The 12,765-nt window shown below is 34.1% G+C and overlaps 1 protein-coding gene across 1 annotated transcript; it reads right to left on the bottom strand.

Moving 5' to 3' along the window:
• Positions 1-2,254: 2,254 nt before the first annotated feature.
• LOC141714999 (two-component response regulator ARR10-like) lies at positions 2,255-3,615 on the bottom strand. Its single transcript, XM_074518504.1, has 3 exons — positions 3,474-3,615; positions 3,099-3,251; positions 2,255-2,541 (listed from the first exon to the last, which is right to left on the bottom strand). The coding sequence occupies exons 1-3, from the start codon at positions 3,613-3,615 to the stop codon at positions 2,255-2,257; spliced, it is 582 nt and encodes a 193-aa protein (XP_074374605.1).
• Positions 3,616-12,765: the final 9,150 nt, after the last annotated feature.

The raw sequence follows: 12,765 nt of genomic DNA, 5'->3' as shown, positions 1-12,765 counted from the left end.
TTTATTTCTAACTTCTGGTTCCCCAAACATCCAGGGATCGCCAAATATTATAGTTGATTGCTTGCACATTATGTAGAAAATATATGTATAATGAAACTAGAAATTTATTTTATTGGATTTGTGTTAATAATTAATTAAATAGTGATTATAGAGAGTATTTGGATTCAAAGTAAAGTATTTGGATTCAAAGTAATGTTCTTTTGAGTTATACAGCAATGTTATAGAAAGATAGGAAAAAAATTCCAATACGGTTCTCTGCATGAATACACGAGCTAGCCATAGATCATTCGAGGACAAGACAATATTACATATTCTTGTTAATAATTTTTTGATAAATTCTTGATAAGTAGTAGTAGGATTAGTATGTGGATACTAGTCAGTTACCTTTTATTAGTGGAGAAATAATAGGAAGGGGTTGCTGGTTTTATGCTACCACTTGTTATTTTAGTTCTATTTAAACTATTACCTGTCTTTTATCTGATGAGAAGAATATAAAAGTTTATTTTCTCATGTGAAAACCAAATATACATGTATATATATATATAAATTCTAGTTTTATATCTCTACAAAACTGTGATCTTGGTTGCATAAAATGTGGTGAAGTGCATTAGACTATATATATGCAACGTATATGAATACTGAAAACGGGATCTGTAAGAAGCCGCTCAATTCTTTGTCCAAGTTGCATAGATTAACTTCAAACTCTAAATAAAGGTGATCAATTTCTTTTTCTTTTTAAATCAAATGTCTTGATAATTTTTATTCCTGATGTGATAATGAATAATATGTTGGCCAACAGATAATATCTTGTGTTATTTTGATACATATTAGAAACATGATTCATTAGGGGTGGTTAAATTGGTGTCAATTGAAAATATTTAAATGGTGATGTTATTTGATTTCTATATTAATTGTTAATTTGTATAAAATCTGTATTATAATATTATTGCAACAAAAAATAACATCATGTATCATTTGTAGGAGTTTTTCCAATACAATGTCAATGTGCAAATGCAAATGGTCTGCAAGGAGCAATTTAGACCGTGCCATTAAGCTGCTTCAAGAAGAATTTACATTTCTGTATTACATACCTAAGGGTTAAATATTTTTATAAAAGTTGAGTGGCTAAGAGAAAATATGTAAATTATGGTATTTTTAAGTTTTGATTTGTATAATTGTTTGCATAATTGCTTGTTATTAAATTTAAATTTTGTGTTAAATTGGGATTCACTTGTATTTAGATTGGAATTGGTGATCATTCAAAAAGTTTAGAATTTTATTTCAAAGCTGAAATGGCTGGACAATCTCAAACTTTTATATTTAAAACTCAGAAGTTCATAATGCTTGAATAATGGTAAAGCAACATTGCAGCAAGTAAAATGACGTAGTAAGTTTTTTTGTTGAGCAATACTCTTAAAAATCTATGGGAAAGATTCTCATGCAAGATATAAAGGATCTCGATACAAAAAAAACTACACCTACTAATTAAATAAAGCTAAGAATGTATCAAAATAAATAAGTTGCAAGATAATGTTATTACACAACCAAAGAAATAAGAAACTTGAAGGCTAGGGTGTCATAATGCAATCCACAAACATCTAATGATGTAGGTCTCAGTAGTTACAATTACAAATTCAGCAGGATCTTTAAATTTGTCGGATGTAGCATACTGGACTCACCAAAAACTTGCACCCACTCCTTAGTTGCAATTGGGCGGTGTGTCTGAATCCCCTCTGATTTCTTCTGCCATTGTCTAAATTTCTGCATTTGTTAGATTCAAACAAATTAAAGTTATAGTATGTGGTTGTCTAATAAGTAACAAATATAAATTGGGAAGCTTCTATGCAGGGTATATATTCTTAGTATTCTTAGTATATGTGCCACAAGAATTTTTCTGGACTAACATAGATTGATAATATATCCTTTTGTAACCTAAAATGTAGATTAAGAATTTAACAATACATCCAACTTAATGGAAATTAATTATGTTGATTTAAGTAGATTAAGAATTTAACAATACCTCCAACTTACTCGAAAATAATTATGTTGTTTTAATTGTTTGATAGATTCAAATTTGTGAAGCAACATATTTAAAGATTTCAAATCTAATCTAATGTGAAAGAAAACTAGAAAGACCTGCAAATGGCTGTTGACTTGCGTCCTAGTCAGCCCTGGCTCATTCATTATCTTCAAAATATTCTTCCCAGAACATCCTACAAAAATAAATAAATTCAATATTAGTTTAAAGTAGATGTTACATTTGATTTGAAGTGATGAATTGAATCTTACTCTCAGGCCCTAACTCTTGGATGGCATTCACAAATTTTGAATGGAGATCATGGGTCCATTTAACTCTCTCTTTCTTGGGGCCGGAAGATTGGCTTTCGTTGAACTTTCCCTTGTCTAGTCTGTTCTTATACTGCTCAGCATACAGAGAAAATTTAATCACCTCTTCATAAGTCAGGGGCTTGAGTAGGAAGGTAACAGCTCCGTTCTCACTGGGTTTCCATGAATCTTTGGCTTTCTTATCTGAAGACATTACTGTGAAAGGAAAGAAAAAATTATCACAAGTTAATAACAGTGAAGAAAGGTAGGAAGGTTGAAACAAATATATATAGAATTAGATTCTAGGTAGCTTTAAAATATATTAAAATGAAAGAGAACATTTTTTTTTCATTGTTTACAAACAATTTTTTTTGCATGTGTACAAACATAGCACAATTAATGTCAGACAATTTGGCCGGGCCGGCCCCATCCGGTCAAAGTCCGGCCGGCTGCACCTTTTGTACATCTCTATGTCTTACTATAAAGAATCATTCTTTCATTATAAAAAAATTAGGCAAGAATGAAAATTAATAGGTGCATCCTAATTAATCATATAACAAAATGCTAATTAGCAGTAAAATAAATAGAAATAAGGAAAAATATTAGATATCCATTTTTTTCCCAAAAAATTGTACAAAACTTGCTAGCACTAAAACGAAAATGTGGCTGTTTTCGATCATGATTTAAATTATCATGGAATTACTTAAGCAAAAAAAATGAATAAATCACAAAACTTATGGGAAGATTAAATGAGAATCAAATTTATTACTTACAAACAACTGGTAACTGATGTTGCGTGTAAATTTGTTGTTGTAATGTGAACCCATCCATGTCAGGCATATGGATCTCCAGTACTACCAAATCCAACTTTATATTTTGGGCATGGAGAGAACACAAAGCATGATCCACAGTTCTTGCAGTAACAACTGCAAAAGAGACATAAATATTCATTAACATGTTTAAATAATTTTATTTTTTATGAAACTTAGTAATAATATCTCAATTTTTCTTCATGTGTCTTAATTGAAAACATAAATCTATTACAAGAATATTTATTTAACAAATATACAATAATTATATGTATCTAATGTCGTTCAATTATTAATGAGAATGAGAAGAAAGGTAGAAAATTAATCACAGAAAATGACCTCTGTAAGAGTATTGTTTCTCCATTATACCAGCAATTGTAATTAGGGAGTCCATATCATGATCTACTAATAAAATGTTGGTTATTTTATCAGAAGAGCTTTGTAGTACAGCATTATTGTTTTGGTTACTCGACATCTCCATTTGTGCAATGTATGTGTAATAAAAGTGAAATATATATAAGACTGAGAGCACAAGCCATATAAATATAATTAATTGTGCTATATAAATATAATTAGTAGATGAGTAAGGTAGTTGTTAGAGATAAGAGGTAATTGTGAGTTATTATAATTCAATCTCTCTAATAAAATTAATAAATATGAGTTTTTTACTAATATTGTGGGTCCTCAAAGTATAATATTTCTACCTAAGTTCAAATTTGTTTCATAATAGATATTAGCGGCGTATTTATTGTAGGTTGACATATAGCTTTGAAGGTGTGCAAATAACATAAGGTTGGAAGATTTCTCTACTAATTCATGACAAAATGGCTAAAATCAAATGCATAACGAGTCTTACTCTAATACAAACTAAATTAAAAAATAACTACGAACTGCACCCCACCCAATTTAAATCCTTCTATTTTTAATTTGATTTTTTTCATTAAATGGTGAACTCTTTTTAAAATCTTACTTCGCTATACTTTTCCACATACTCCAATAATCAATATAAATACAAGATTTGATATATTTCGACGATAAATCAGTAATTATGCCTACGAGAATCTCTAAAACCTACTGATTTCTGGAATAGTACTGATTTCAGCTTAGTGATTCATTTAAGCTTAGATACTGATTTCTCGTCAAAATATTGCAAATATGATATGCAAATTGATGAGTAAGAAATAAAGAAAAATACGGTGAAGTTATTTTTTTTTTAAATGTTAACCGACTAACGGGAAAAATCAAATTAAAAATGAAGGGATCATATATACATGAATACATAGTACACATGGAGGAGAGAGAAAGAGATTGAACAGGTGCCTCTTATTGGTTTGTGGTTTGTATACTAATATTGATTTGTATTTGAGCACTTGAATATGCATGACATCCCTAGCAATTGTTGTCCTATGACATTGAAATATAAATATTAGTTTGTACAATTAATTACGATATTGAGTTGGTTAGGACATTACATCTAATTAATTTTTTAGATTTGATTACAATGTAACATTTTAATTTTATAAAATTCTCCTTAATGTATTTTACAAAATAGTAAATAAATGAAAAATGTCTCCTACTATTGTTTTAAGGTTCTTAAAATTCTTTTACCAGTGTTATGTATTTGTCAACCAAAATTATCTTGTTCATCCTATTATAACGCAACAAGTTTAGAATAAAAGAAAAGAATTTTTATATCATTAATATAGTATTAAGTTGATTCAAAAATAAAGAATATATTAAGATCTAATATGGTATATTATTTTTATTATGGTTGCCTGATACTCATGAAAATTTAAAATAATAATAAGATTGTACAATAAAAGGATATCGGCTAAGTTCGACTGCAGAAAACCGGTCGAATTTTCGACGATGGCAGATTACTTTTATTTGAATCTAATCAAAATTGGATGAACATTTTTTGATAGGTCGAATTTTAGAGGGCCGTCATCTTTATCTAAATACGACGGGCTAAATATGACTGTTTAATTTCGCGACCCGCTTTTAGCGACGTGTCCCGATAGAATTTAGTAAAATCCCATTTTTAGTTTAGCAATTAAAATTTGCACTGAAAATTTGAATATCCCGCGCATTTACACTAAATACAACTAATATCAGTAACCACTACCCCATAAGTGCACATAGACAATGCCCATTATGTAGTTGCGTAAGGTCTAAATGTATTTCATAATGTAATAGATAACACAAAGCTAGCGTTGCCAATACGGGCATGGCCGTAGAGCCCTAAGGCGACCAATTGTACAATACAAGAAAGCATTGCATAACGCTTCTTTTACAACAACAAAGGCATACAATGGCAACAACACTTGGTGTTGCATAAAAATGAAGCCACATCACTATAGTGCCCTACTTGTCAAGTGACACGTTATTTTGCCTATTCAGCGTTGATCCCCACCTTGCCACATCAGCAGTGGGTTCCACATTTAGCATATCAGCAGTGGGCCCCATTTTGCCACGTCAACAATAAGACCCAGTTTGTCAGATCAGCAGTGGGGCGTCACTTTTTCCATGTGAGCAGTGGGTCCTACAAAGTGTAATGTAACACCGATTTTATTCATTTACGATACCATTTTTATTAATATGCAACATCATGTTTAGTCTAATGCAACACCATATAGCTTCCAATAAAACAATTCAAAAATAAAAATTTTGACATAATTGTTCTGGTTTTACATTATTTCTGCCAAACAAGGCATCCAACAGTCAATACAACAAGCATCCAATGAAATTTAAAACTTACTAAACCGGTTCCAAAGTCTTATCAACAAACATAGATTAAATCAGACACATACTCTGGTTCTAACTATGAATGTACACAAATTCTAAGAAGTAGTGCGTTGTCGTGAGTGGTTGGAGTCACTACAAGAAAATAGAGTAAAATCGACCGAACATAACCGACCGACGTCAATTTGGTCACCTTAAAACCGACCGACGTTGTTGGTCGGTTAAAAGTCAACTAAACGACACTGTATCAATTACGTGGCACACATAAAACCGACCACCAGTGGATGGTCGGTTTTATGTACAAAAACCGACACCGTTTTGCTGATGTGTTACTTTTAAAACCGACCACCTACATGAGATCGGTTATATTCACAAATTTTACAGGTTAAAACCGACCAAACCCTGTGGTTGGTTTTGTATAATAATAAAAAATTAATTTAAAGTACAAAAAAAGTACCTGTTATAGAGAAAATGGTATCATTTTATTCTTCTGCCTAAAACCGACCGCTGATGGTCGGTTTTAACGTATTTTTTTTAATTTTTTGTTATATCCCTCATTTCTTGATTTTGAGCAAAAAATTAAAAAGACACAAGTGATTGAGGATTGAAGTGGAGGAGTTTTAGAAAATTGTAAGTTTTTTCCATATTTTGTAATTAATATGTGTGTGTGTGTGTGTTTATGTTGGTGGTGTATGTATTAAATGTTGTTGTATGTATTTAATGTTTTTATTTTTTTATATAATATTTGTTGTGAGAATTGAAGTTTGATAGTAGATAATTTGTAAGTTAGTTTCATTTATTATAATTATAGTGTGTGTTTGTGTGTTTTATGAAATACATGAATAAATATGAGATTAATGATAAATTATTTGTTAAAAATGTTTTCTTTTTAATTTTAAAAAATATTATTGTAGATGGAAACCATTGATCGAAGTTTGATTGGTAATCAATTGTAAAGCGATAAAATTTCATTGACCCCGGAATATAGAATTAATGTAGAATTTTTTTTAAAATTTGCTAGCGAAAATGGAATGGAAGATGGTACAATGAAGTGTCTGTGTAAACGTTGTAAAAATTTGAATTGGTTAAAGATTGATGATGTTAGATTTCATTTGCTCGCGAAAGAGATGCTTGAGGGTTATACCGTGTGGCCGTCGCACGGTGAAAAAATAGGAAGAAAACGTAGTCGAACATCACATCACCGTTATTGTGTTCGGGAACCTTCGAGAGTAGAAGAACCGGTAGATTTGAATGCGATGTTACACGATTTAGCCGGTGAAAATTATCAATTTTATAAAACTACGGATACGGGAACTATGAATGTAGAAGAATCTCCAAATAATAGTGCTAAAAAATTGTACGAGGTTATTGTTGAAAATGGAGCACCTATTTATCCCGGTAATACAAAGTACATAAGATTAAGCTTTACCACCAAATTATTGGAATTCAAAAATAACTCGCATTGTAGTAATAAAGCTTTTGATGGTTTGCTTAAACTCCTTACGGATGTGTTACCAAAAAACATACATTACCCAAAAATTATTATGCAATGAAAAAAATTATGAAGGATTTGAGAGTTGAATATGAAAAAATTGATTTATGTGAGAATGATTGTATGTTATTTTATGGAGATGACAAGGATAAAGTTGTGAGTGATATATGTGGTGAAGATCGTTATCGGGATGTTTCTAGGAAAGATGGTAAAAAAATAGCAAAAAAAATCTTAAGACACTTTCCTTTGATCCCTCGATTACAACGCTTATATATGCCGGGACATACATCCAATCACATGAGATGGTACAAAAATAGAGATGTGAAAGATGGAGAAATAAGTCATCCCGCGGATGGAGAAGAGTGAAAAAAATTTGACCGTCGGTATCCTTCATTTGCTAAAGAGATTCGTAACATAAGGCTCGGTCTTGCGACCGATGGTTTCAACCCTTTTGGCCCTACCGGGAAAAAAACATATAGTGTGTGGCCCGTGGTGATAGTTGTCTACAATCTTCCACCATCGATGTGTATGAAAAAGCCTTATATGTTCATGACCGATATAGTTTCGGGTCCAAATAGTATTGGAATACCGGAGTGAAGATATACGACCAATCTTTGAAATAAAATTTTATAATGAGAGCGGCTATTATGTGGACAATTAGTGATTATCCTGCTATGAGTATGATAAGTGGGTGGTCGGGCAAAGGAATAATAGAATGTCAAGTGTGTCTTGGAAGCGTGCAAGGGTTTCAATTAAAATATTGTGGAAAATGTAGTTTCTATGGCACAAACCGAATATTCCTTGAATCAAATAATCCACTCCGTCAAAAAAGTAATTTGTTTGATAACGAATAAAGAAGATTGTTACGTGGTCATTTGTCCGGTGAGGGTGTTAAGGAATTACTTGATGGCTTAGTTTTTCCACCACCCGGAAAGACTAATTCGAAGGCAGGGAGTGTCGGATACGGGGTGTTACCATATTTATGGATCGATGAGAAAGGAAAGTCACCTAAAGCACCTTATTCCCTTACTAGAAAACAACGTAAAATTTTGTATGAATGGATTAGTTCACTAAAACTTCCGGATGGTTATTCCTCAAATATATCACGTTGTTGCAATGTTGAGGAGTGTATATTTTACGGATTCAAATCGCACGATTGTCACATTTTTCTTCAAAAATTATTGCCTCTCGCAATTCGTGAACTTTTACTGGCGCCTATTGTTGATGCAATCACGATAATTTCTAACTTTTTCCAAGATTTATGTTCATCCGTGATTACAAAAACCGACTTGGAAATAATGGAAAAATCGGTTATCAAAGCGTTGTGTTTGCTGGAAACAATTTTTCCTCAAAGTTGGTTTGGTTCGATGGAACACTTGGTTGTATATTTAGCCAAAGAAATTAGATTTGCTGGACCTGCTTATTGGCATTGGATGTATCCGATTGAGCGTTTGTTGGGAAAATTAAAACAAAAAGTCGGTAATAAAGTAAGGGTTGATGGGTCAATTGCTGAACGATATATGGAGGATGAGATTCTTAATATTTGTTCCTTTTATTTTGCCTCTGACACGATCCATAATAAGGTACGTCATAACAAGGTTTTCTTTGATGTGCAAAATTCTGAGAATTTAGAAGTGTTCAAATATCCATTTCAATCTCTTGGAAATGAAGGAACTCGATACATGAGTGATGATGAACGAGAGTTAACGGAAGAATATGTTCTTTTAAACTCTCCTGAAGTTCAACCTTATCTAAGGTACCAAAATCTTACTTTAAAAATATGCGTAATAATTTTTGTTAATGACACATGCATGATTTTTGTTAATTTTTGTTTATATTTTATGAAGTACCAAGATCGTGTTATGCGACAACGCCCGGAAACTTGGTTTAAATAAAAGGTATTTATCTATTTTTAATTTGCATGATTTGTTTTTGTAATTACAACGTCTCATCGATTTGAATTGTTTTTAGGTTGATAAAGATGAGGTGGAAAGACCTCTTTTAGGGACTTACTTGAAGGGCCGGTATTAAAATTATGACTTTTGAGACTTGTCAAGTTAATGGATATAAATTTTCAACAAAATCTGCATCCGGTTCTGGTATTGTTGTTAAAGGAAATTTGTACGGAAATAATCTTGATTATTATGGTCAACTACAAGAAATTATTAGACTTATTTATCAAGGATGCAATCATGTATATTTGTTCAAATGTATATGGTTTGATAATGTTGGTAATGGTGTGAGGATTGATAAGAATCGTGTGATTATAATTGATATGACTTCAAGATTGAAGTCAAATGAGATTTTTATTTTAGCTAGTCAAGCTTCACAAGTATATTATGCTCCTAGTGTATTGGATCCAAAAGCGAAAATATATACGGTGGTCAAATCCAAAAGTCGGCCAATTGAAAACTTTTGACCTTGTATGGCCCTTCCCACTTTGGGGCAAGTTTCCCTCTCCGCCCTACACCAGAACCTTCCACCTTCCTCAGGACTAAGTCACCCTGCTTGAAGAACCTTTCTTTAACCCTTAGGTTATAGTAGAACGAAGCCTTTGTCTGATATTCCACTATCTTCGCATGTGCCTCATCTCGTACTTCATCAATTAGATCCAGGGTTAACATTTAACCTTCCTCATTTTCCTCAGCATTAAAAGCTTGAACCCTGGGAGAGGAATGTGATATCTCTACAGGAACAACCGCTTCTGCCCCATATGCTAACATGAAGGGAGTTGCTCCAGTCGTGACTCTACAGGTAGTCCTATAGGCCCATAGTATTGGGAGTATTTCATCCACCCAGTTATTCCTCAACTTCTCGATCCTCTTCTTTAGTCCATCCAGGATTATTCGATTCGCCACTTCCGCTTGCCCATTGGCTTGCGGGTGAGCCACAGAGGTGAATCGTAATTCAATTTTATTCTCCTCACAATACTTCTTGAATTCCTCATTATTGAACTGTGTTCCATTGTCAGTGACTAGGATGCGGGGAATTCCATACCGGCACATGATATTTTCCCACAGGAATTATGCAACCTGCTTAGTTGTGATCTTGGCCAAAGTCTTGGCTTCAATCCACTTAGTAAAATAATCAATGGCTATAATCAGGAACTTCCTCTGTGCCGTGGCCATAGGGAAAGGCCCATGTATATCCATTCCCCACATAGAAAAGGGGATGGGTGAGTTGATGCAGGTCAGCATCTCGGGGGGTTGTCTAACAACATGTGCATGCTTCTGACAGCGATCACACTTCTTCACATACTCTTTTGCATCAGCCATCATTTCTGGCCAATAGAAGCCTAAAGGGGTTATCTTATGAGCTACTGCTCTGCCCCCCAAGAGTTTCCCACAGATACCTTCATGCACTTCTTCAAGAGCCAAGTGTACCTCATCGGGCCTGAGACATCTTAAGTAAGGAACTACATAAGATCTTTTATAAAAAATCCCATCTATCAAGGAGTATCTTAGTGCTCGAACAGTCAACTTCCGTGCTTCAGTAGCATTATTTGGCAACCAACCGGTTTGAATATGGGTCTTAATGGGATCTATCCATGACGTCCCCAGACCTATAGGAGCTACAAGCTTAACATCAATGCTCCGTGTCTTTAGAACGTGGAGGTATACACTTTTTAAACTTTCCTCTATCTCAGATGAAGCAAATCTTGATAACGCAACTGCCTTAGCATTTTCCTCCCTTGGAATGTGCTCAACATGTCATTCATCGAATTGGGTCATCACAGCCCTTACTAGGGGGACATACTTAGCCATCGTATCATCCCTTTCCTCAAACTCTCCCTTTACCTGGGATATGACCAACTTCGAGTCTCCACAGACCTTTAAATTCTTGACTCTAAGTGTCCCTGCTAAGCCAAGGCCAGCTATCAGAGCTTCATATTCTGCCTCATTATTTGTGGTCGGGAAGTCTAACTTCATAGCATATATAACATATTCAATCAAGAACCCATCAGGGCTTTGTTAAACTAACCCTGCTCCACTTGAATTTGTTTTTGATGCTCCATCAAAATAGAGAATCCAATATTCCTTCTCCTTATCATCTTTTTCCTTGTCCCCCTTATCAACTTCCTTGTCTTGAGGTATGGTATCTTCCTGCCCCCTGACTTCTTGGTTGGGTATGGTACATTCCACCATGAAGTCAGCCAATGCCTGGGCTTTTATTGCCATTCGTGGCTTATACTTGATGTCGAATTATTCCAGCTATATTGCCCACTTGATCAGCCTCCCACTAGCCTTGGGACTATGAATAATATTTCTCAAGGGCTGATTTATTAGTACTTCAATCTTATGAGTCTGAAAGTAAGGACGTAACTTTCTTGAAGCCATTACTAGGGCTAAAGCAAACTTCTCAATAGTTGAATAATTCAACTCAGCTCCATGCAGAATTTTGCTAACATAGTACACGGGTTTCTGGATTTTAAGTTCCTCTTTAACAAATACAGCGCTCAATGCATTCTCTGAAACAGCCAAGTACAAGTATAAAACTTCATCCCGAGCTGGCTTGGCCAACAACGGGGCATGGGCCATATACCTCATTGATTCCTCGAATGCCTTTTGGCTTTCCTCACTCCATACAAAATCTTTAACCTTCTTTAAGAACTTGAAGAACGACAAGCAGTTGTCCCCAGACTTGGAGATGAATCGTCCCAACGCAGCAACCCTTCATGTGAGCTTTTGAACATCTTCGCTAGTTTTTGGTGGCTCCATGTCCAGGATTGCCTTTATTTTATCGGGATTAGCCTCGATTCCTCTCTTGGAGACCATTAATCCCAAAAACTTTCCAGACCCTACCCCGAAAGCACACTTCGTAGGATTTAACATCATTTTATGGTACCTTAGGACCTCAAAAGCTTCCCTCATATGGGTTATATGGTCAGTCTTTAATAGACTCTTGACTAACATGTCATCAACATAAACTTCCATGGTCTTGCCAATAAGATCCTTAAAAATTTTATTTATCAACCTTTGATAGGTGGCTCCTGCATTCTTGAGACCTAATACCATAATAAGATAACAATAAACACCAAAGTCAGTGATGAATGATACCTTTGGGATGTCGTCCTTGTGCATCTTGATCTGATTGTATCCACTAAATCCATCCATGAAACTCAGCATCTCATGTCCAGCAGTGGCATCTATCAAAGTGTCTATCCTTGGCAACGGGAAACAGTCCTTAGGTCATGCATCATTCATATCAGTAAAGTCCACACACATCCTCCATTTTCCATTGGCCTTCTTTATTATTACAGGGTTTGCTAACTATTCCGGAAATTGAATCTCTTCAATGAAACCAGCCTCTAAAAGCTTTTCTACTTCTTGTTTAATAGCTTCTTGCCTCTCCGGTGCAAAGCTTCTTTTCTTTTGCTTCACTATTTTTCGACTTTGA

This window comes from Apium graveolens, chromosome 1 (genome assembly GCF_009905375.1).
Source record: "Apium graveolens cultivar Ventura chromosome 1, ASM990537v1, whole genome shotgun sequence".
In the NCBI taxonomy this organism is placed as follows: domain Eukaryota; kingdom Viridiplantae; phylum Streptophyta; class Magnoliopsida; order Apiales; family Apiaceae; genus Apium; species Apium graveolens.
This window is presented reverse-complemented; position numbering and strand designations above follow the sequence as displayed.

Coding starts and splice junctions, on each gene's coding strand:
- LOC141714999 (XM_074518504.1), bottom strand. CDS start 3,615: ATGGAGATGTCGAGTAACCAAAACAATAATGCTGTACTACAAAGCTCT. Junction 3,252..3,473: donor GAAACAATACTCTTACAGAG/GTCATTTTCTGT, acceptor TCTCTTTTGCAG/TTGTTACTGCAAGAACTGTG. Junction 2,542..3,098: donor ACATCAGTTACCAGTTGTTT/GTAAGTAATAAA, acceptor TTCCTTTCACAG/TAATGTCTTCAGATAAGAAA.